This window comes from Euleptes europaea, chromosome 19 (genome assembly GCF_029931775.1).
Source record: "Euleptes europaea isolate rEulEur1 chromosome 19, rEulEur1.hap1, whole genome shotgun sequence".
Lineage (NCBI taxonomy): Eukaryota > Metazoa > Chordata > Lepidosauria > Squamata > Sphaerodactylidae > Euleptes > Euleptes europaea.
Genome location: NC_079330.1, coordinates 18,804,567 through 18,829,835, shown reverse-complemented (window position 1 = coordinate 18,829,835; position 25,269 = coordinate 18,804,567). Strand labels below are relative to the sequence as shown.

At 46.3% G+C, this 25,269-nt stretch overlaps 1 protein-coding gene across 1 annotated transcript in view; it reads right to left on the bottom strand.

Moving 5' to 3' along the window:
• AP2B1 (adaptor related protein complex 2 subunit beta 1) overlaps window positions 1-25,269 on the bottom strand; it is an 80,255-nt gene that overhangs the window by 33,731 nt on the left and 21,255 nt on the right. Inside the window, exons 8-13 of the mRNA XM_056864842.1 lie at window positions 24,833-24,928; window positions 24,464-24,579; window positions 23,013-23,178; window positions 21,424-21,522; window positions 13,832-14,091; window positions 8,487-8,679 (exon numbers count right to left, since the gene is read on the bottom strand). Coding sequence (XP_056720820.1) covers window positions 8,487-8,679; window positions 13,832-14,091; window positions 21,424-21,522; window positions 23,013-23,178; window positions 24,464-24,579; window positions 24,833-24,928 — 930 coding nt within the window. The remainder of the gene's footprint in view (window positions 1-8,486; window positions 8,680-13,831; window positions 14,092-21,423; window positions 21,523-23,012; window positions 23,179-24,463; window positions 24,580-24,832; window positions 24,929-25,269) is intronic.

The window sequence follows — 25,269 nt, the reverse complement described above, 5'->3', positions numbered from 1 at the left end:
CATATGCTTTAAGCTTATAATGATTTTTACCTATTCGTAGACCAACTACATCACTTTTTCTAAAATTATACAATAATAATTCCAACACTAAGATAAACAATAAAGGGGAAAGAGGACACCCCTGTCTCGTTCCCCTTTGAATCTCAATTTTGGGTGATAATGACCCATTTATAATCAGGTTAGCAAATTGCTGTGTATATATTCCTTTTACAGCTGTTTTAAAATTCTCACCAAAATCCATAAAATCTAATATCTTGAACATAAACTGCCAATTAACATTGTCAAAAGCTTTTTCAGCGTCCAAAAATATCAAAGCTATTGGTGTTGTATCTTGCTCTGCATATTCTAAAAGGTCAATTACCACCCTCACGTTCTGACTCATCAACCTTCCTGGTAAAAAACCAGCTTGATCTTCATGTATTACTTGATTTAACACTCTTTTTAATCTTGAGGCTAAAATTGTAACAAATAATTTATAATCAATATTTAACAATGAAATTGGTCTAAAGTTTTTAACTTCCAATGTATCAGAATTTGCCTTTGGTATTAATGCTATATTTGCCTGTTTCCAAGTTTGAGGGATAATTCCTTCTATCAATCCTAAATTCATTACTTCCAATAAGTAAGGGATTAACTGATCTTTAAATATTTTATAATATGATGCATTAAATCCATCTGGACCGGGAGATTTATTTAATTTACTTTTTTTTATTGCCTCTTCCAACTCCTCTTTAGTAATTGGAAGGTCCAAAAAGTCTTTATTTTCTTGTGTTATTTTTCCCAAATCTCCTTTAGTAAGATACATATTCATTTCTTCCTCTGAAGATACTTTTTTACTATATAAGTTTGTATAAAATTCTACAAATGTTTCAAGTATCTCTTCTTTTATTCTTGTAATTTTACCTTTCCTTTTAATTTGAATTATTGGTATTTTTTTCTCCTTCTGCTTTAATTGCCATGCTAACATTTTCCCCGGCTTGTTTGCATGTTCAAAAAATCTTTGTTTGTTATACATAAGTTTTCTTTCTATTTCTTCTGCGATTAAGAATTCATATTGCTGTTGCCAGTTTCTAATCTTAATCTGCTGTTCCTGTTTAATTACTTTATCTTGTAGAGTACTTAAATATCTTTCTCCTTGTTTTATTTCTTCTAATATATGTTTTCTCTTATTCTCCCTTTCCCTATACCATCTTGTATTTTGTTGAATTAATAATCCTCTAATTACTGCCTTACCGGCATCCCATACTATATCTTCCCGGGTACCTTTATCTGTATTTTCTTTAAAGTAATTCATTATTTCCATCTTCAATTTATCAACTATTTTAGTATTTTTTAAAAGGAAGTCATTAATTCTCCAGGGTTTATATCCTCTATCTCCCAATTGAATTTTAACTGAGATCGCATTATGATCTGACAGAACTCTAGGTAAAATCTCTGAGTCCTCAGCTTTCTCTATTAAACCTTTCGATAACCACAACATATCTATTCTGGAATATGTAAGATGTCTTTGTGAAAAGAAAGTATAACCTTTCTTATTTCCATGTGCCAATCTCCATACATCAAACATATTCCATTGATCAGTAAGAACATCAAAAACCCCTGGTAATTTTCCTTCATTGGACGCTTTTTTCTTTTTTCCAGATCTATCTATCTTAGGTACTTTAACTCCATTAAAATCCCCCATCCATATCATTTTTTCTGTAGCATATTCGGCTAATATTATTGCTAATTTATCATAAAATACTTTTTGATTTATATTAGGTGCATATATTCCCACGAGCATTATGTTTTGAAATCCAGATGTTATTTCAACTAGTAACACTCTTCCCTCTGTATCTTGATAGACAACTCTTGGTTCCAATAAAGCAGGTATATACATAGCTATTCCATTAGTTTTTCTAACATTGTTACACGCCGTGAAAAGTGTACCCAACCTTAAATGTTCCAATCTAAATATATCTTTTGGAAGTATGTGAGTTTCCTGCAAACAAATAATGTTAGCATTACTTTTGTGTAGCTGGTGAAATATTTTTCTTCTTTTATTAGGAGAATTCAGTCCATTAATATTCCAAGATAAGACCTGTAACATATCAAAAATCAATTAGATCCTATAATCCGCATTCAGCATTAAGAACCATGTCATTTATTGCCCCCCTTCCCCCCATTGTTTAGTCTTCAGCTTCATCAATTGAAGAGTCCTCCGCAGAATCCATTGGCATTGGCAAATCTCCACCTCCAGCTGCTTCAGATGCCTTTTCTTCTTCTGTGGATTCTCTGGTTGGAACTTGCTTGTTTGATTTAGTAGGTTTGGCCAATTCTGCCTCATATCTTCTTAGGAACTGCTCAGCTTTGTCCACTTCTGTATATTTGAATCTTTTTGCCTTGAAAGTGAAGGATACACCTTGTGGGTATTCCCATCTAAATTGGATTCCATTAAATCTTAAGTATTGAACAATTTCCATAAAATCTTTCCTCTTCCTCAGCAGTCTAGCCGGTATTTCTTTCATCAGTCTCAAAGGCTCATCTCCAACTTTTAATGGTGTCTTGTAGTGTGTGTTTAATATCAAATCCCGATGGCTCCTCGAAAATAATTGAAGCAGGCAATCCCTGGGTACTTTGTTTCTGGTTGCATATGCAGAATTAATTCTGTAGGCTGTCACAATCATCCCTGCAATTACTTCTTCAGTTTCCTGTAAGAAATCTACCAAAAGAGCTGTCAGGTATCCACGTAAATCCCGATTTTCCACTTTTTCTTTCAGTCCACGTATGCGCAATGAAGATTCCTTTATCTTAAGTTCAATCATTGCTATCTGGTCTTGTTGCCTCTCATCTCTGTCAGATGAGGCTGTTATTGCCATCTCAAGGGTATCCACCTTCTTCTTGGTTTCTTTAATTTCCTGTATGTTTTTCTTGAGCTTAGTTTCAACTTTGTCTTGTCTAATAGTCAGGGATGAAATTGTGTCTTGCAGAGTAGCTATTGCAGCAGAATTTTGAGATGTAGTTGCAGTATTCTGGGATAACTCCTGCTTCATTTCTGTGACATCTTGATGAGTCTTAGTTAAAAGTTCAAAAACAGAATTCAGTGTTACTTCTGGCTTTGCTTTTGGAGGCATCTTAGCAATAACAGATGTTGATGTAACTGGAGACGTTATCTGTTTAGGTGGAATTTGAGTTATTGAAAGCCTTCTTTGAGGAAGCTGTACAGCCAATTTTGTATCCTTAAGAATGTCTTTGGAGTGTTTCTCTTTTTCTCCCATTGAAAAACTGTGAGTGCTGAAGACTAAACAGCTGGCAATTGTAATCCAAAAAAAAAAAATAGGAGGGTGGGGGGGGCAGAAACTTTCTTTTAGATCATTTACACAAAAATTATTTCAGATGGAAGAATCCCAGTCAGAGAAAGCAATCACTATGACATCTTAGATAGTATTATTCCATATCACTTGATTGTTCTCCAACCCTTTACTTTTATTTCCAAGTTCTTGCTTGATAAAGAAACTTTTTTTTTTAAAATGCGTCACACAACTGGCAAAAAGCCCAAAGTCTCAGAACAGAGCGTAACAGAACTATAGATGATTGTAAGTAATGTCTTTCTTGAACAATACTGCCACACACCCCAAGTTAATCTTTTAAGTGCAAAGAAACTTTTATTTTGAAAGAAATGTGAGAAAAAAAGTCGGATCCCACCTCGCTTTCTTCTTGCTGCTCCTTTAAGATGGCGCTGGCCATTCAGCGGATTCCCGTCGGAGCGACCGCCGCCGATTTCAGGGCGGCTATCGCTCGGATGACGGGTCCGCCACCAGCACCCGACTCTGCATCCCCTCTTACTCCGAGGGGTGCCGCTTGCCGGATCTTCAAGGGGCTAATTAATAGCCCCTGCGGCAGCGAGGCAGCAAGAGCACGGCTCCGTGCTTGCGGCGGGGGGGGGCGATCCAACCCGGAAGTGAGTCCACTGCTCTTAACCACTACACCATGCTGGCTTTGACCATGCAAAAAGGCTATGCTGTGGTCCCCTAGGACCTTCATGGCAAAACCCATGTGAGTTGGGGGCTGTAGTATGGAGGGAGACTTGGGTGAGTGCCAGAGCTGGCTGGATCAAACCCTTCGGGGTTTTTTGGACACTATCTAACTCTGCTTCATTGCTTTGATAGCTCTTGATGACCTAAGCCCATATACTGTATCAAAAAGATTTGTGCTGTTCTTTTGCAACACTGAATTCTGAAGGACAGTTGGTTTTTATACCCCGCTTTTCTCTACCTTTAAGGAGTCTCAAAGCATCTTACAATCACCTTCCCTTCCCCTCCCCACAACAAACATCTTATGAGGTAGGTGGGGCTGAGAGAGGTCTGAGAGAACTGTGACTGGCTCAAGGGCACCCAGCAGACTTCATGTGGAAGAGCGGGGAATCGAGCCAGGTTCTCCAGATCAGAGTCCACTGCTCTTAACCACCGCTCTTAACCACTACACCACGCTGGCTCTTGAAATCCGCCTTGAGAATCAGTGAGAAATGTGGATGATATAGTAGCTAAATAAATAAAGTGCCCTCTTTTGATTCTAATTACTTACTGTATCTACTGACCACTTTTAACACAGAAATAACAAGCTGGAGGAAGGCCAGTTCTCAGCTAAAGCTGGATCTATGCATCCTGGAGGGGTGTCTGACTGCTTCCTGTCCACCCCCCCCCTGCTATTGAACACATGAGCCTGCCTTATGCTGAATCAGACCCTTGGTTCATCAAAGCCAGTATTGTCTACTCAGACTGGCAACAGCTCTCCAGGGTCTCAGGCAGAGGTCTTTCACATCACCTCCTTGCCTAGTCCCTTTAACTGGAGATGCCGGGGATTGAACCTGGGACCTTCTGCATGCAAAGCAGATGTTCTACCACTGAGCCACGGCCCCGTTCTGGAATGCCAACAGATCACAAGCCACAGCTTGCCTATTCAGATATCAGATTGTCCCACCAAGGTCTGCTGTGATCTCGGAGCTGAGCTGAAGGGGCCAGAGGCGAGAAAGGCGCAACCGGAAGCATCGGAACGAGGGACGCGCACACTTTGTGCTCACGGAAAACTCCCAGTTCTGCATCCAAAGAACGCTTCTTCCCGCCCCCCGATTTCTGCAGCTTATCACAAGTCATGCAACTGGAACGACCGTGAACTCTCTTGCATCTTTCGCCGCTTATTCTACAATTTTAACTCTCTTGATTTGTTTGCTTCGCCTCAGCTAGTCACTCAGAGGGAGCTATCCAGAGTGCTGAAACTGTGCCCTATGATAATGGGAAACGAACGCACCCTGTCCCCAGTTGGGAGAGTGGCAAATTTAGCTCAGTGCCGCCTCCCCTGACTGGCAGCAGCTCCTGCGGCACAGAATGTGCTTTCCTTTTACCTGCTATCTAGAATCATAGCATCACAGAGTTGGAAGGGGCCACACAGGCCATCTAGTCCTACCCCCTGCTCAATGCAGGATCGGCCTAGAGCAGTGGTTTCCAAACTTTCCAGGCCGCTGCCCCCTTGGTTCCATAAACTCAACCCCAGTGCCCCCTACCCTATCCTATCAACAGCATGATTCAAAATAGGGGTTTGCATGATGCACTAAAGAAGATAATAACAAAATTTCAAAACAGTAACAATTAATTGCACATCTATTCAAAATCAAATTTAAACTTTTTAGTTGAAATTTATTCAACAAAGCTGATGAACTTGATCCAGTGGGAGTAGCTCTTCAAAGTCTGGGGGGAAATTCTGATATTTCCACCAAATTTGCCAGCATGGTGCCTTAGCTTGATCTATTGTAAATTAGTGAACAACACAGTTGAAGGGGCCAACCTCTAGCGCCCCCCTGCTGCCCCCTTGCCTCTTAGTGCCCCCCTAGGTAATCCCATCGCCCCCCGGGGTGGTACCGCCCACTTTGGGAACCACTGGCCTAGAGCATCCCTGACGAGTGTTTGTCCAGCTGCTGTTGAAAGACTGCCAGAGAGGGGGAGCTCACCACCTCCCTAGGTGACTGAATCCTCTGTTGGAATAACTCATACACGAAGGCAAATAAAGAGAGGGGGTGGCCCGTGTTTCTGGATTCCACTGCTTCAGACAATGGAAGGCTCGAGTGACTGAATACTCCTCTGTTCCAATCAGCCCATCATTCCCTGGATGAAGATTTATGAAGGCTGGGTGCCTCTCGCCCTTGACATGCTAGCTTTCTAGCTGCAAGGAAGTGTTTGTTTATGAGGAGGAACCTTTTTAACTGTCTGAGCTCCACGCCTGCAATCTGGTGGCACTCTCCAGGCAACGGGCTTAACCTCCTCATCTGCAGACTATAAGAACCGGGCATCCAACTGGGTACGAGGGGCAGTCACCGAAGCTGACCAAGGGAAGAGGACAGACTCATGCATGAGCAGCCAGTTTTGGAAACAACCCTTTTTTCGATTTGCAAAGCTGGGCCCCGTTCCCTCTGAAGATGTGCCATGGTTGAAGAGAGACTGTCCTGCGAGTTAGTTCCAGCTGCAGCGGTTTCTCTTCCACGTGCCATCAACACCAACCTTTGCTTGCTACTTTATGGCCTGGGCCTGCATTTCAAACAAGGCACCTCCGTGACCGCCACGCCACAGGGCCATCAAAATCCTGCAGTGTTACATGAAGAACGTGGGAGAATTCAGTGCAGCATGTCATCTGTCATGCAATGCTGATTCTATGACCTTAGGCAGATGATGAGAGGGAGGGCATCTTGGCCATCTTCTGGAGAAGGGGTCACTGGGGGTGTGTGGGGGGAGGTAGTTGTGAATTTTCGTGCATTGTGCAGGGGGTTGGACTAGATGACCCTGGTGGTCCCTTCCAACTCTATGATTCTATGATTCTATTCTATGGTTCTATGAGAAATAGTGTGTGTGTGTGTGTGTGTGTGTGTGTGTGTGTGTGTGTGTGTGTGTGTGTGTGTGAAGGAAGCTGCAGAATCCCGATTAAAAAGCTGGGCGGCCTTGCCGCTCGCAGAGGGCAAATGCGGCCAGAGAAGAAGCGGAGCTTTAATTGGACGGCTAATGAGTCCAGGGAGGCTTTGCCTGTCTTGACAGCCATGTGCCCGGTTGACAGAGTGGAAGGAAGGTCAGGAAACGCCTGGGCTCCCTCGCTCCAAACGAGGCCCCAGTGGCAGAGGGGTGGATCCTACTCTGCAGCTGATTTTTTTTTTTTTTTTTGCACAGCACAATGCTTCAGTTCTGCAAAAGGTGCAAGAAAATCACAGAATCTGACAACTTGGGGAAGGGGACCATTAGTTTTCAACTAAAAAACAACAACAAACCAGCTACCGCCACCAAGTTTCTAGCTCTTACGGAGGTTACCGTGACCTCTGCGGATCAGCAGAACCAGGATAAATCACTCAGATTCAGAGGTATTACATATAATATATGCATTTGAGTTGCAGGACTTGGATTTTCTTTGCCTACAATTGCAGCTATTTTTTAGCATGGAGCACATGTGGTTCCTATGGAATCGGTTCACCGGTCCATTGAACCCAGTGTCTAACCGACAGCTGCTGGCCAGCTGTCTCCAATGGTGGTCTCTCCCTGCCAGAGATTGAGCATGGCCCTTTCTGCGTGCAAAGCAGGGGACTGACTGCAGAATCACAGCCCCTCCCACAAATGCATGAAGCGGCATCGTTGGCAACATGTTTCCACAAACTCTGCTTCACTGAAGGGGGAGCTCGCATTGGGTCACACTTCTGTTTTACTCGATGTCACCAGTGACGGAAGAGGAGACTCAGGGTTGCTGTTTTCTATGGCAGGCATGTGTTTCCCCATACTGGCTAGTTCTGCTCTAAGTACTTTCCAGTATACTCAATGCTGCTCGCTGTCCAGAACAATACTGGGAGGGCTGATCTCTGATCTACAATCTGCAGGGCTGGAGTGGAGCAAAGGGGAGTACCCCCACTTCTGGGAGTACACCGAATCACAGCCACAAATACATGAAGCGACATCGTTGGCAACATGTTTCCCCATACTCTGCTTCACTGAAGAGGGAGCTTGCATTGGGTCCCACTTCTGTTTTACTAGGTGTCACCAGTGACAGAAGAGGAGACGCAGGGATGCTATTTTCCACGGCAGACACACGTTTCCCCATACTGACTAATTCTGCTCTAAGTAATTTCCAGTATATCCAATGCTGCTTGCTATCTAGAACAACGCTGGGAGGGCTGACCTCTGATCTACAATCTGTAGGCTGGAGTGGAGCAAAGGGGAGTACCCCCCTTCCATGTTTCTGGTTTTATCTGGCTAAGGGCCGTAAATAAACAATCTGAATCTGGGGAGTACCCCCCCCCCCATTTCCTCTGAGGGTCAGCTACCAGACTCTCTCTCTGCTAAGGAGGCGCTGAGATCTGTGCTTTTTCAACCACTCGAAGGAAGGATAAAACCAACAGGCAAACACTGGATTTTAGAGCCCCAGAAATTCACAGTGGTGGTGTTAAAAACATCATCACCACCAGGAGCACAACTTCTACTCACCAGGCTATCCAGCCCTCCTCCGAGAAGGTCCACGGCACCCATCTGCATGGATGACACCTGGGGCACGTTCACCGGAGGGCCGAGGTCGAGGTTCAGCAGGTCGCCCAGGAGGTCCCCCTGGGACGGGATAACCTGGGGCTGCTCCAGGTTCGTCGCAGTCGTGGCTCCCACCGGGCTGTCTCCAGCATCGGTGCTGCAAGGGGAGAGAGGAAACGGGAAGGCTCGTTTGTGGAAAGTGAGGAGACGGATTGGAAAGAGGAGGACTGATCCTCTCTGGCTGCTCTGTGATGCCTTGGCACTCGGGAAGCGAGCGAGGGCAGCACGAGGGTCGGGAGCCGCAGCTCTGAAGACCCGAGTTCAAGTTCTCGCCTCAGTCAGGAATTCACCAAGATGGCGGCACACTGTTATGTGTCATTTGGGGTGGCCCTAATACAGGATATTATGGTGGATCCCAGCCTCTGGGCCAGGGACCTCCAGGGAACCGTGATAGCAAGGGGTCCACAAATCCATCCAGCTCGGGCAGGTGTCCACCTTCCCCCACTTGTGCCTTCCCCGCCAGCCTCACCTCCAGGCCGGCCGTGACCCCCCAGCTCTGGATGGGCTTCATCCACTAGCCTCCCCAACTAGGCCCACTTCTCTGAGCCCCCAGCCAGGCCTATGGTTGAGGCAGCAACGGTTACATCGCAGCTGGCCTTATGCTCAGCTGTTCTTCCTTATCTATAAGGTGGGTTTTGGTTGTTGTTTCCCTTACCTTCTTCTCTGCCCTTTCCCGTTTGATGATCCCTTATTGTTGATGATTAGGGAGTCTTTTTTGAATTTTGGTATGTATAAGTTTTTACATTTTATAATGTGCATTTATTTGGAATTGTTTTCTCTGTTGGGAGCTGCTCTGAGCCTGACTGTAGGCAGGAAAGGGCGGGGTATAAATCTAATAAAAGAAACAATAAAAAAATAAACCTCAGCCAGGGAGCAGCAGGCCAGCCTCAGCCCGAGGCCACCCAAATGTGCAGCAGCCCAGTTAGTTGTAGTAGTAGTAGAACAGTAGTAGTAGAATAGTAATACTACTACTAGTAGTATAGTATACTATAGTATACTAGTATACTATGCTACCACTACTAGTATACTATACTACCACTAGTATACTAGTAGTATAGTAGTAGTAGAAGAGGAGGAGGAGGAGAAGTTGGTTTTTACATGCCTACTTTCTCTACCACTTAAGAGAGAATCAAATCGGCTTACAATCACCTTCCCTTCCTCTCCCCACAACAGACACCCTGTGAGGTAGGTGGGGCTGAGAGAGCTCAAAGAGAGCTGTGACTAGCCCAAGGTCATCCAGCTGGCTTCACGCATAGGCGTAGGGAAACCAACTCGGTTCTCCAGATTAGCGTCCATTGCTCACGTGGAGCAGTAGGGAATCAAACCTGGTTCTCCAGATCAGAATCCGCCAGTCTTAACTGCTACGCTAACAATCACCTTCCCTTCCTCTCCCCGCAAGAAGCACCTTGTGAGGTAGGCGGGGCTTGAGAGATTTCGAAGAGATCTGAGACCAGCCCAAGCAGTTAGGGCTGCTTGCTTACTCGTGAGAACTAACTCTCATGAGAGGAAGACGTGCCATCACTAAGGTGGGGGGGGGGGGGGAGAGGAACAGCCAGGCATCCCTTGATCGTGCCTGGATCCATCACAACTGAGAATTTTCCGTGCAAGGAACATTTTGTATGGCACTTGAATCATTGTTCGTGATAGAGTCTGACACCTGCAAGCTCCTTGGGAAGCCAACTCGCCGCTGAAAAGCAGAGCTGAAGTCAAAATAAATAACCCTCCGCTGACTGTTCTCTCAAGGACTGGAAGTTCATTGGGTATCCGAGCGAATTCCCATGAGAACAGGCTAACGGCTGGGTTAGCACTCGGGTCATCCCAGGCAGAGTCACACCTGTAACTGCAGACTAAGCAAACCCATGACGCTTTCGCATGCCGTGTCAATCACTGGTCTGTAATGTCTGCCTTTCAACCAGACTTCCAATCTCTGAAAAGCCCCAGAACCGTGCCAGCTGTCTCATTAAATGACTCGACATAATAAATAAGCAAACATACCTTCTGAGGACCGAATAAATAGTATGTCTCACACGTACGTGGATTACTGTTTTTCAAATGTACGTAGAGACTCTGTTGGGATTAACAAATGCTCACTTTAAAACGCTACTAAATTGTGGTGGCTTTTTTGTCATTATGTATTTTCTCAACCGACGGATACCAACAGTACGATTATTATGCAATGTTTTTGAATGTTAAGATAGGGCTCTCAGACGATTTTAAGGTGAAATGGCAACCAGTATATGATAAATATCTTGCCAGATGTAGGATATAGAGACATGTTATTTACCGGTATTAAGTATTAGAAAATGACAGTTGTAGTTTATTGATAGAATTAAGGTTATTAATTTATATTGAGGCATCAGATTTTCAATTAATTATTACCTACCTAGTGCTTTTAAATTTTTTTTAAAATTTTGTAATCTGTAAGAGAAGAGTAAATTTCACAAAGGGCATTTTAAAGTAGTTTTAGACTTTAAGGGGTGAGACTGAAGTTGATATATGAATGTACAATTTTGTCAATGCTTGGACACAGGCTTATGTTTGTTCCCCCCCTTATCTCCTTTTGTTTCTGTATCCCATTATATATAAATATATATAAAAATAAAATTATATAAAAAAAGGAAAAAAGGAAGAGCTCTCATACTGAAATTGGTTGGGAGCCACAGAGGTTTTATATATTTGGCTTCCATTTTTCGGTTTTGCAGCAAAAGAAGCATCTGGCCATGAGGAAGCTCCTTGAACACACATGAAGCTGCCTTATACTGAGTCAGACCATAGATCATCAGTGTCACCACTGTCTCTTCAGACTTGGCAGTAGCTCTCCAGGGTCTCAGATGGAGGTCTTTCACGTCTCCTATTGCCTGGTCTTTTTAAACTGGAGGTGCCGGGGATTGAACCTGGGACCTTCTGCACATAAAGCAGAGGCTCTTCCACTGAGCCACGGACCCTGCTTTTCTATGTCATCATACAGCACAGAAACCAACAGCTTTGCCCAACATCCCATAAGTTCTCCTCACTGATTTTACCAATTTTATTCAGTGTAGCATTTAAGGGAGGAATCTGCAAACCAGGAAGACTGTGGTTTGAATCTCGTTTATGCCACATATCTACTTGGTGGTGTCAGGGAACGCCCTTTGCTAAGCTGCAATATGCAACCTTATTTATCCTCTTCATTTATATCCCACTTTTCTCCCCAAGTGTTGACCCAAAGTGGCTTATAACATTCCCCTCTTTTTGATTTAACTCTCACAACAACCCTGTAAGGTAGGCTGAGAGCACGTGACTGGCCCAAGGTCACCCAAGCCAGCTCCACGGCACAGCAGGGATTCAAACTTGAGACTCCCAGATCCAAGTCCGACTCTCTAACCACTACGCCACGCCAGCTCTCACCTTACGAGGTTGCTGTGAAGATTACACTAAGACAACTTGAAAGTGCTAGGCTAATGCACCGTATTATTACTTAGAGGCTAATTACACGTTACACAAACACGTAACGAAGCTGATGGTTTTTTCTTTTCTTTTTAGCGTAAAGGCGAACCAGGGACAGAACAAGGCAGAAAGAGGGATGTTCGACCCTTCTATTATCAGTCATTTTTCTGCCACGCCAAGTGGTTTTTCTTCCTCCGAGGAGGCAGACGCAGGTTTGCAAAAGTAAAGATGTGATCTGGGAAAGGAGGGAGGTGGGACAGCAAGGGTGATTTAGAGCAGAAAAACCATTCAGCCACCAGGCCAGCCTCAACCGGATACAGAACATTTAATCAGACAGCGAGCAGAGACGGGGCTTCTTCGGGGGTGGCACCTCTCTGGTAGGATGCCCTTCTCCTTGAGGCTCACTCTGTTCCCACCTTACTCTCTTTTAGGCCCCAGGCTAAACATTTCTTTTTACCCAGGATTTTAATTCAGCAGTCTTTTAAAATTGTTTTTAGGCTCTGCTTCTAGCCTGTTTTATCAGAAAACCTCTGATTTCATGACTACTGGACAAGTTAAGCTGCTTTTATGCTCTGGCTGGGTTTTTAATAGTTTGTTGATTTTTTTAACTCTGTTCTCAATGAAATAGTCTGTAAAGCACAACGGCTTTTGGACTTACCCAGGCCCAATACAAACATTCAGTAGCATGCAATGCACCGATAAACACAATTAAGAATAAAAAGGTTCACATAATAAAAGGATGGAAATACAGGTAGAGTATCCCTTATCCAGACATCCCATATCTGCACTGATCTGAAAACTGGACCCTTCAAGCCATCATGTGGGCAGATCCATGCTGCCGGCTTTCAATGTTTCCTCTCACCTAAAAACATTAAATACAGTGTGCACTGCATCTTAGGTGGAGACTGAAAGACTGCCATTGTTAGTTTGTTGTTGCTCTTGTTTAACAGATGATACAGGTATTCTGGTCAGAAAGTTACACACCTTTGCTTTCTAATGGTTCAGTGCACGCAAAATTATCAAAAATACTGTTTAAAAATTACACTCAGTCGACTTGTAGAAAGTGTATATAAAACATAACAGGATCCGGGTCCCATCCACAAGATATCTCATTATGTATATGCAAAAATTTCAAAATATTCTAATATGTGGAAAGATCTGAAATATGGACCACTTCTGGTCCCAAGCAGTCCGGATAAGGGATACTCAAACTGTAGTACATTTTAAAAGCTAGCGAAGATATCCGTACACCTACTCCAAGAAATTGGAGCCCCGTGGAGCAGAGTGGTGAGCTGCAATACTGCAGTCCAAAGCTCTGCTCATGACCTGAGTTCGATCCCAACGGAAGTCGGTTTCAGGTAGCCGGCTCAAGGCTGACTCCACCTTCCATCCTTCCGAGGTCGGTAAAATGAGGACCCAGCTTGCTGGAGGTAAAGGGAAGATGACTGGGGAAGGCACTGGCAAACCACCCCATAAACAAAGTCTGCCTTGGAAACGTCGGGATGTGATGTCACCCCATGGGTCAGGAATGACCCGGTGCTTGCACAGGGGACCTTTACCTTTTTATACTCCAAGAAATAGACCAAAGTACTCAGGACCCGGTTAGTCAAAGACAGCTTTAGGACTTGGTCGCGGTGTTTTCGTGCCCGTGACATAAATTTTGCCACTATTCTCAAGCAGTATTATGTTTTACCATGTTTTTTTTTACTTGGTAAGCTGTCTCTAGGAGGTTCATCAGAGTGGCAGGACAGAAAATTTCCTAAGCAAACAAACCAATAGATAGACTTTGTTCAGATGCGGCAGGGTGGTCCCTGAGCCCTTACCTCCCATGGTGGATGGGCAAATGCTTGCGGTGGATTCCGTGACTGCCCTCCACAAAGGCGTTGGGGGGCTTGTGGTACACGGAGGCCAAGGAGCCAATGTGGCAAATCAGCTCATCCAGCAAGGTGGGCTCGATCAGGTCGGTTTCCTCGGAGATCAGGGGCTTCTCCGACAAGACCACCTCCTTGGCGGTCACGGGGTCTGTGGAGAGGAGGCGCCAGTAGATGTAGCCACGATCCCGCAGGTCTGGGTTATCAGAATCCTAAAAGGTTAAACACAGAACGTCCAGGTTGTTTGTCTGGTTAGGATTTATGCAGCAGCCCTGATGTACACGGTGTTGTAATGGTTTGGGAAGGGAAGGGAAGGTCTCTGCCTCCATGGATCCTGCAAACTGACAACAGGGAGAAAAAAACAAATACTTGGATCGGTGACGAATACTGGAGGTCATCATAAGGGTGTTCCTGGCTCATCACCAAAGGAACTGAAGAAAAAAGGGGGAACAAAGAAACTCCACCTAAAAGTCAGAGGAAACCAAAGGGGGTTGAGCTAAACACTACCTAATATACCAACCAACAAATCTATTTTTATTATTTATTGTGCACTGTCAGGTCTTCACTGGAGTCAGGCTCGTGTCATGAGTTCAGGCCAAATTCTGGCCACGAGTCAAGTCCATGGTTCTCCGGGCTTTGAAGCTCTTGTGTATACTTTCGTTTGTACTGATTCTCACAGCTGCGGCGTGTTTTGTCTTCACTCATGGGAATCGCTTATCTCGCTGTTGCCTAGCAATGTTTATCTTATTCTCTCGGACTAGTGTTTTTAAGCAAGCAACCTATAAGGGGTCTCTATTGCTAACCTTGCCTGCCTGTGTGCAGTCAGTTCTTTTATTTGCCTTTTAGTTCCTAATAAAGTATTACTGCTTCAGATCCACCTGTCTGGATGAGTTTGCTTGAGGGATACTAGAGGCAGACGCCTGAGACTGACATTAGGTTAGCAATCGACTTTTTTGGGCAGAGGCACCGTATTCTCCCCAACACCATGGGTGACGACAGGCCAAGACTGACATGCACAATTGTATTTTAAAAAGACGGGGCCTAACATACAGGCTTCCAAAAAAGCATAAACATAGTTACAAATATTACCAACACATAACAATTGATGCTAGTACATAAAATGACCAAAATGTGTACAACGTCAACAACATGAAGGAAATAATGTTATTTTCGTCACATTTGTTGATGTTGTACACATCCTGAAACACTGGACAACATAGACAAGGTGTGAGCCGTGAGCAACGTTTTAAGACCCATGGACTATTTTAATATAAAGCCACACAGAATAAAAGGCTTTTATATATATTTTTACTGTGTACGATGTTTGTGTTTATGTCAGGATGTGTATTGTAAAATTGTGCATACGACCACTGAAGAAGGCCCGTAAAAGGCTGAATCGCGTCTGGTCAGATTTTGGTCATTTTATGCACTAGCATCAATTGTTATGTGTTGATAATATCTGTAACTATGTGTGTGCTTTTAAGAAAGCCTGTATTTTAGGACCTGTGTTTTTAAAATACAGTTGTGCACAATATATAATAAAAATACATTTATTGGTTGTTGTATTAGATAGTGTTTAGCTCAACATCACAGGCCCATCTGGTCCAGCTCTTTACTGTGGCCAACCAGATGCCTCCAAGAAGCCCACAAGCAGGTTATCTAGATAGCAGAATACACCCCCAGCTGTGTAACCCCCCACCCCTCACACAACTGGTATTCTGAGGTACCCACCTCTGAACACAAAGACTCCGTTTAACTGTCGTGGCTAACAGGTGTCTCCTCGGCCGTGAAGTGGCCTGATCCCTCTCCACCTGCTCCTGATGTGTTGTGTGAAGAAGTACTTCCTTTCATCTGCCCTGGTCTTCAAGTTACCTGGGTAACACCGCCCCCTCCCCCCGCCTTAGGAGAGATGGAGAAGAAATTCTCCCTCTCCACACTGCTTGCTATGTTGTAATCTTTCCAGTCTTTCACAATGTTGTACTCAATGTTTCCTCCCCCCGCCCCAAACACACACTTTAGGGAATGTGTCAGACATCACCGTGGGAAGCTGAAGCAATCAGCAACTCTCTACGGCATGTTCTTGTGGTTTGAAGAAATAAGCACACACGATCTTGGAAGGATGGGGCTGTAAAAAAATTCATTGAGTAAACTAGCTGAACGTCCGCGCTGCATCCACAGAGTTGGGTGCAAAAGGAATGCATTTAATTAGCACCGGAGAGCTTTAGCGACAAACCAGAATCCACCATAACAGCAGACAGGATGGAGAAATGTTGAGGGTCAGGAGGGTGGTAAGATGGGGACTACCCACAGAGAAGGGAACGTCTCAGGACGCACAAAAATATTTGCTAGTAAGTTACCCCCGAAAAGGCCTGATGAGGACTGAGAATGCTAATTTCCACGGGAACATTAAGGACAGGAGACTATCAGTTGAAGGGCAAAAGCGTTGGGGACAGTGAGGGGGAAATGGGCCTATTCAAGCCCTCAACAGCTTACAGCAGGGGTCCCCAACCATTTGGAATTCTGACACAGCATGGGGGCCACAGCAACAAAATGGCTGCCACAAAATGGCTGCCGCAGAAGGCGGAGCCAGCCACACAATGATTGCCACAGCTTACCGGCAGTAACACAGTGCAGATCTTTGTGCTGTGGTGACAGCTGCTGCCAAAGCAACATGTACAAAAATCTGCACAGCCAATCAAATCTCCAATAGTCAATCAGAAGCCTTGCTGGGCAAAAGCTCCACCTGGCCCCACCCACCACTTTCTAAAAACACTTGGTGGGTACCAGACACGGTGTCGGTGGGTGCCATGGCGCCCACAGGCTCCACATTGGGGGACCCCTAACTTATAGTATCCTGGAGAAGGCGATAACAAATAGGGAGGGGTATTTACTGATCATTGGCTGCCTCCCCACAATTCCTTGCAGGCTCCCATCATCTTCATCATCATGAAGATGAAGAAGAGTTGATTTTTATATACTGACTTTCCCTACCACTTAAGGAAGAATCAAACCGGCTTACAATCACCTTCCCTTCTCCTCCCCACAACAGACACCCTGTGAGGTAGGGGGCGCTGAGAGATCTCTAAGAGAGCGGTGACTAGCCCAAGGTCAACCAGCTGATTTCGTGTGTAGGAGCGGGGAAACCAACCCGGTTCACCAGATTAGTCCGCCGCTCATGTGGGGAACCAAACCCGCTTCTCCAGATCAGAGCCCACCACTCCAAACCACTGCTCTTAACCACTGCACCGCGCCGGCTCTCCATGCAGACGCTGGCTAGCCGTGCAAGCCATACCATGCAGCGTTCCAAAATCATTCTGCCTCTTCTATTTCCCCCTTCCCCCGAAAATCTACTTGGGTGATGAAAAATAAGAGTACACACTTGACAACCACACCTTCATACAGATGATATCCCTGCTATGAATCTCCCAGCCTGGTTCCTTGAGGGCCCTGATGAATTGGACCGAATGGCCCTGGTAGAGCCAACCCCTGTGGCTTGGTCATCAGACATGCCGGGGCCTCCGAAGAGGCTTCACGTTCAGCTGTCACAACTAACAGCTGTGGATCCAAGTCCCGTCTTGCAAAAGCCTCTTGCGCAACTGGACACCGTTATCGTGCCGTGGCCAAGAATTCAGCACGGCTGGTTGTACGGCGTGCATGCAACCATGTACGCATGCGCGCGCACCACAATACATCTAAAAGGCCGAACAGCCCGCAGATCTCCCGCAATAGAGAAAGTGCCTTGTGAACACACAGATCTTAAAATCAACTAGATAGAAGGCAGCCGAAGCGTTTGAAATCGTCTGTGTGTTTTTCACCTCTCCCCTGATGAATATGTTCCCCAACTCCGGCCATTTCTTCTTTCTTCCATGATTCGGCAGTTCGTCCTTTCAGAGGCAGCTGTTGTGTGTGGTGCCAGCGTGGTGTAGTGGTTAAGAGCGGTAGTTTGGAACGGTGGAGTCTGATCTGGAGAACCAGGTTGGTTTCCCAGCTCCTCCACATGAAGCCAGCTGGGTGACCTTGGGCTAGTAACAGCTCTTAGAGCTCTCTCAGCCCCACCTACCTCACAGGGTGTCTATGGTGGGGAAGGGAAGGAGATTGTAAGACGGTTTCGTTCTCCCTTAAGTGGTAGAGAAAGTCGGCATATAAAAACCAATTTCTTCTTCTAGTTAGAAGGTGCAAGTACACTCCAGGCAGCTTCACAGTAATCCCCGTTCAGGGATCCTTCCAAGGATCCCCCCCACCCAAGCAAACTCAGGGGGGAACATGACACTGGTTTACAAAAGTACGCAAGAGGAGGAAAAAAGTAGAAAATGGTACTTTCTATCTCCCTCTCCTGTAATACTAGAGCTCGGGGGCACCCAATGGACTTGATGGGCAAGGGATTCAGTATTGACAAAAGGGAAATTCTTCTTTCTTCCACGAGTAATTAAGTTGTGGAAATCACTGCCAGTGGACATGGTGATGGCCATGAGTTCAGATGGCTTTAAAGGGGGGATCAGATGAATCACAGTATCACAGAGCTAGAAGGGGCCATACAGGCCATCTAGTCCAACCCCCTGCTCAATGCAGGATCAGTCTAGAGCATCCCAGACAAGTGACTGTCCAGCCTCTGCTTAAAGACTGCCAGAGAGGGGAAGCTCACCACCTCACTAGGTAGAAGATTCCACTGTCGAACAACTCTTACTGTAAAAAACCTTTTCCTAATATCCAACTGGTACCTCTCAGCTCGCAATTTAAACTCATCATTGCGGGTCATCTCCTCAGCTGCCAACAGGAACAGCTCTCTGCCCTCCTCTAAGTGACAGCCCTTCAACTACCTAAAGAGGGCAATCATGTCACCCCTCAACCTCCTCATCTCCAGACGAAACATTCCCAACTCCCTCAGCCTTTCTTCGTAGGGCTTGGTCTCCAGGCCCCTGATCATCCTCGTCGCTCTCCTCTGCACCTGCTCCATTCTGCCCACATCCTTTTTGAAGTGGGGCCTAACCAATGCTGTGTACAGTGGAACTATGACACCTTGCAATGGATTTCTGGAGGAGAGGTCAGTCCGTAGCTACTAGCTATGGTGGCAAAAAAGAACCTCCTTTGTCCGAGGGAGCAAATCTCTTAAAAACAGTGCCAGGAGGCAGCATCGGGGGAAGGCCGTAGCCTCCGTGCCGTTTGCTAGCCTTCCGGAGCCGCTGGTTCGCTGTCGTGTGAAACGGGATGCTGGACTAGGTTGCAGTTCCAAGTTTATTGTGTCGGGCCAAAGGGCCTTGCAAAAATTAGGCCCCAAACCCTACAAATTCATACGACAGTCTTTGAGAACATTTATATTCACATTTACATGTTAGCACCAAAGCGACTAACAATCTCCTTCCCTCCCTCTCCCCGCAACAGACATCGTGTGAGGTAGGTGAGGCTGAGAGAGCTCTAAGAGAGCTGTGAGTAGGACACCCAGCTGCCTTCACGTGGAGGAGAGGGGAATTCTTGACCTTTCCTTTAATGGTACAGCTCCTAGCCAACAGGCTGTGAGCTAGCCACACAGAACCGAGTGGGGAATCAAACCAGGTTCTCCAGATTAGAGTCCAACGCTCTTAACCACTACGCCACGCTGGCTCTCATGCCCGAGGACTCCCAGGAGGATCTGAAGCTCACCACCCATCCTGCACTTGGCCAATGCAATTTATCATGGGTTGATGTACAAATGTCCAGAAAAATTGATAATTCTACAGCAGTGTGAGCAACTGTCCATGTGGCCAGACCCCTGATTTGGGTTAAGAGTTTACATCAGGCAACACTAGATGTACGAGACAAAGTATCTCACAAGGTTCATTTTCGGATGTGTTTTTAATAATCAGTTTTTGCATTTATGACCACTGAGAAAGGCCTATTCAGGCCGAAACACATATGGTCCAGTACACCAGCAAGCGTGATGTAGTGGTTAAGAGCGGTGGTTTGCAGCGACGGAGTCTGAGCTGGAGAATCGAGTTTGATTCCCCGCTCCTCCACATGAGCAGCAGACGCTTATCTGGTGAACTGGATTCGTTTCCCCACTCCTACACAAGAAGCCATCTGGGTGACCTTGAGCTAGTCACAGCTCTCTCAGCCCCACCGACCTCACAGGGTGTCTGTTGTGGGGAGGGGAAGGCGATCGTAAGCCGGTTTGAGTCTCCCTTAAGTGGTAGAGAAAGTTGGCATATAAAAACCAACTCGTCTTCTTATATTGAATGTATATCAGCTGCATATGAGGTTTTTGTAACGGATGTTTTTATACGTAACCTGCATTTTAGCAAATGAATTGTGGACACCTTGTAATAAATATAATTATTTTGCTATAGTTTACAGCTTCCAGCTCAACCATTGAAGCTCCCTGTACTTATCTGGTTAAGCCCCCCCCCCCTTATGTTGTTCCGGCTTATGTTGCTCCAGGAGAGCCATCAGCTCCATTACTCTTTGCTTTGTCAGGGAAAGGGGAGCCGGATCTCTCTGCTCCTATGAATCAGAGCCCTGGAACGACAGCACGTTCAGAAGAGGCTTGTTTTGATCTGGCCTTCTCTCCCCCCCCCTTTTCCCCTTTGTTCAGCGCGGCTTGCTCGAGAACGAATCAAGGTTCAAGACACATAAATAAGCCGATGACGATCCAAGGATGCTATTAAATATTTTGTGACTCAGTCGAGTGGGTTCATCCTTGGCTCGCACGGCGGATCCACACTCTTGTTTGTAGGGGGCTTGGATCTTGCTATGGGGGGGATTTGTCTCTAAGGCGCCTGCTACACGCAGCAGAAATGGACGAACAAGCTAGCGACTGGGCCAGCCTGCCCAGAAATTAGCGGTCCTAAGTAAATTTGACAGTTTTGTCATTCTGCATGGTGCCAACTAGTATTGGTTTGGTCTTTTAACACTGCGCAGGGCTGTTTGGTTGAAATGTTTTAGTTCCTTCGCTGTCTGCTGGTTTATAGAGTCATAGAGTTGGAAGGGACCAACAGGGTCATCTAGTCCAGCCCCCTGCACAATGCAGGAAATTCACAACTACCTCCCCCCCCCCACACCCCCAGTGACTCCTACTCCATGCCCAGAAGATGGCCAAGGTGCCCTCCCTCTCGTGAACTGCCTAAGGTCATGATCTGCCTAAGGTTTAGATTCTTGCTGTGGATTAGTCTCAGGTGGCTAGCCGTGTCCGCCTGCAGCAGGAGAGCGAGAGTCAAATCCAGTAGTACCTTAAAGTCCAACAAGATTTCCAGAGTATAAGATTTCAAGAATCTGACTAAGGGAACTTTGACTTTCCAAAGCTTATACCCTGGAACTCCTGCTGGTCTTTAAGGCGCTACTGGACTCTAATCTTGCTCTCTTGCTCTGGATTGTTTCAGACCTGTGTTTTCAACTGCTGCTTTAGTTGCAAAGCTTGATTAAAAAAAATTAGTGGGTAGTTTTTGTTTTGAACTGATGCAAATGCACTGCCTTGGATATTATTTGTAACCCAGCTGTTGTGAGAACAACATGGAAGGAGAACCACACCGTCTGGGGACACTGTTTCTCTCCCCTACCTACGACACGATGCTTACCTGTGTGGCGAGACTCAACACCTGTTGAACCAGCTCCTGGGTCTCCGACGGCTTCTTCAAGAAGAGCTTCACTATGGCGGTCAGTAAGGTGAGCTGCACCTGAAGCCAGGAAAGAACAGGCCGGTCAGAAAGGTTTGCCCGGGCTTTCCACCAGCAGTGGGCTGGCTTGGTCCCTCCAAGAACTGCAACTAATCATCTGTAAGACTTGTCACCTAAGTTAAAAAAATTTCCATTGGTTAGCTGCATGAGTTTTATCTGACCAATAAATCCACTTAAGAGCAAAACGGTATTTCTGAAGCAAAATGAATACCTTTAGATGATGCACACTGACACCATCTTAGAAGAGGCATTCCCTCCTGGGCAAGAAAAGTTCTCTTCTCAGATGGTATCTGCTGAGACATATGCTTGCATCATCAAGCAGAGCCAGTGCGTGCTGATGTCGCCCCAGAAGAGGCATGCCCTTCTGCAAAAGCAAAGGACTACCTCTTCTCAGACAGAGCCTACCATTTAAAAATCAGCTTATTAACAGCCCATTCCTGACAATTGGGCCAAAACTTCTTAGGAGGCTGCGTGACCTCGCTGCCAGCATAAGTGCATGTAATCGCGTGTTTAAACACACTTATGCTGGGGGCGAGGCCAGTCCCGCTGGCGGCAGAGCACCGCGAGAGCGCGCCTCCCCTCTCCGCCAGCGCGGCCTCTCTGTGGTGCAGGCCACGGCGTAGAGAAGCTGCGCCGGCGCAGGGGGGGTGTTCTGGGGGCATTCCGGGGGGAGGAGCTACCAGGTAGGTGGCTTCCTATCCTGTTTCGGCCCTCGGCGCCAGGAACGGCAGTGCTGCGCCTGCTTTTTAGCAGGCGCAGAGTCGCTGTTCCCTATGGGGCAAAAGGCCCCGGTAAAACAAAACAAAAGCCGCAAAACGACTTTTTTGTTTTGCAGCGTGCGCGATTTGGCTTAGGAAGAGGCGCCGCTGCGCCTCTTCCCCGCTGACTCCGCACACTGCATTTTCAGGAATGGGCTGTCAAAAGATCGGGTAACTCAAGCCTATCAGTAATCAGGCCCATCTTTTTACAAATCAATCAAAATATTTTTACATCGATCAATTGACTCGACACTGCAGCCTATGTACTGGTGTAGCACTTAAAAAAAATGGTGCACAGAGAATGAAAAAAAAAAAACAGCACACTGGATTGGTGTGATACAACTCCCTGAATGCTTCTGGCAATCTGAAAAGTGCTCCAGTGCAGCGGAAAACAGTGGCCACCTAGCTCAGGGTCCTGGATAGAATAGTGCCCATCTTGTTCTGCTTTCAGACTACCCCTCTTCTGCGATCGTAATGACCTGACAGGCTGGCTTGCACAGTTTACTGGGCCTTGTATGGACATGGACCATCCACTGAAAACCAGCGAGAGATAGTGGATAAGAGTGTTGGACTAGGATCTGGGTGCAGAGACTGGGCAGAACACCCGACAGCTTATGGGAGAACTAGAAACACGAATGTGTTTTTCGGCTACACCCGGCTGCTCAAATAAGCGGGATGCTGATTGCTCCCAAGTGGCACTCGGGACCCGAGAGGGCTGGATACACAGAGTACCTGGGTGCTTTCATCATGAAAGCCCTCCAGAAAGCTTTCCAGGAGTTCGTCCGCATTGTCAATCCTCTCCGCGTACTCGCCCACGATCCAGATCATGGCTGCTCGGGCGTCTGGCTCGTCGAGAGAGTCCAGGTTCTCGCACAGGGTGGCGATGATGCTCTCGTACCTGGTTGACACAAGGCAGAGCTTAGCGGTCCTTTAAACTGCTAGTGCTCTCTCTCTCTCCAATTCTCTTCCCTTTCCCTAAACTGTGCTCCATATGATCCCTTTGGCCCTCACTGTTCCCACTTTTGATACTCGGTGAGACTGTGGATGAAACAGACTTTGGCCTGGCCCAGAAAACGTTCCTGATCTCTTAAGCATAGGTAGGAATGAAGTCTTGCTGGCTCTTCCACACCGCAAATTCCCCTCTCCCTTCCCTTATCAGAAAGGACCACAATTCAGAAGAAGAAGAAGAAGAAGAGTTGGTTTTTATATGCCAACTTTCTCTACCACTTAAGGCAGAATCAAACCGGATTACAATCACCTTCCCTTCCCCTCCCCACAACAGACACCCTGTGAGGTAGGTGAGGCTGAGAGAGCATGACTTGCCCAAGGTCACCCAGCTGGCTTCGAGTGTAGGAGCGGGGAAAGAAATCCAGTTCACCAGATTAGCCTCCGCTGCTCATGTGGAGGAGTGGGGAATCAAACCCAGTTCTCCAGATCAGACTCTACCACTCCAAACCACTGCTCTTAACCACTACACCATGCTGGCTCTCATTTTTTTTAAAGGATTTGAAAATGGAGATTTGAATTCACAATCATATCTACGATATTAACATTAACCATGGTTAGCTTTAACTGAACTCAAACCAAGGTTTCAAATGACGTTCAAGCCTGGGTTTCGTGCTACCTATAATTAGCATTAACAAACATGCAGATGCAATGCTGTGCCACAGTTAGCTACAAAGGAGGGGGGCCATTAATAAGAACATAAGAAGATAAGAAAAGCCGTGCTGGATCAGACCAAGGCCCATCAAGTCCAGCAGTCTGTTCACACAGTGGCCAACCAGGTGCCTCTAGGAAGCCCACAAACAAGACAACTGCAGCATCACCATCCTGCCTGTGTTAGAATCATAGAGTTGGAAGGGACCACGAGGGTCATCTAATCCAACCCCCTGCACAATGCAGGAAATTCACAACTACCTCCCCCCCCCCCCCCACCCAGCATATTAGGTGTTCCACAGCACCTCATATATTCGGCATGCTCCTCTGATCCCGGAGAAAATAGGTATAAAACATGACTAGTATCCATTTTAACTAGTAGCCATGAATATTCCTCTCCTCCATGAACATGCATGCGGAGGGGGAGCCCATGGCACCAGACGATTTCCTAATTGCAGTTGAAGATCAGAACAGTCATGTCTTCCTCTGACATTTTGTAGCCAAAAGGCTCCATTTCAGCTACTTACTTATTGGGATATTTGCGGAAGATGTCCCGGATTACCACAATGGCTTCCTGGACAACGTAATTGACCTTTGTTTGGATGAGATCCAACAGGGTGCTCACGCAGCGCTCGGCAGATTGCTGTGGAAAGAGGCAGAAAAGAAGAGCGGGTCAGGCGAAGCGCTGGATCCGGCCACCCATGCTGCAGCCAAGAACATATAATGGCAGAGGATCACCCAGCAGGGATGCTTGCAAACACGATATAAGCGATGACTGCTATAGAAAATTGACACAGAAATTGACACGCCTTGGGCCGATCTCCAGTGAAACGCAAGCAACCCTGGAGATTAAAAATGAAATCGGGGGAAAGAAGCAACGGGAGTCAGGTACTCGCCTCCACCTTGATGGCGCATCGGCCGATGGCACGCACAGCCTTGCGGACAAAGTCCACGTCCACCTCCGTGGCATATTCTTTCAGTTCCGCCAGGACCTGTCAGAAAAGCAGAACAACCAAAACAATCAAGCTTTTCATTATGCTTCGAAGATGTCGGTATTTGAGCTCTTCTCTTACACTGGCCTACTTCCATCCGAGGAGGAGGAGGAGGAGGAAGAGGAAGAAGCGTAGGTTTTTATATGCTGACTTCCTCTACCACTTAAGGGAGAATCAAACCGGTGTACAATCGCCTTCCCTTCCCCTCCCCACACAACAGACACCCTGTGAGGGAGGTGGGGCTGAGAGAGCTCTCAGAGAGCTATGACTAGCCCAAGGTCACCCAGCTGGCTTAGAAGTGGGTAGAAGTGGGGAAACAAATCCAGTTCACCAGATTAGCC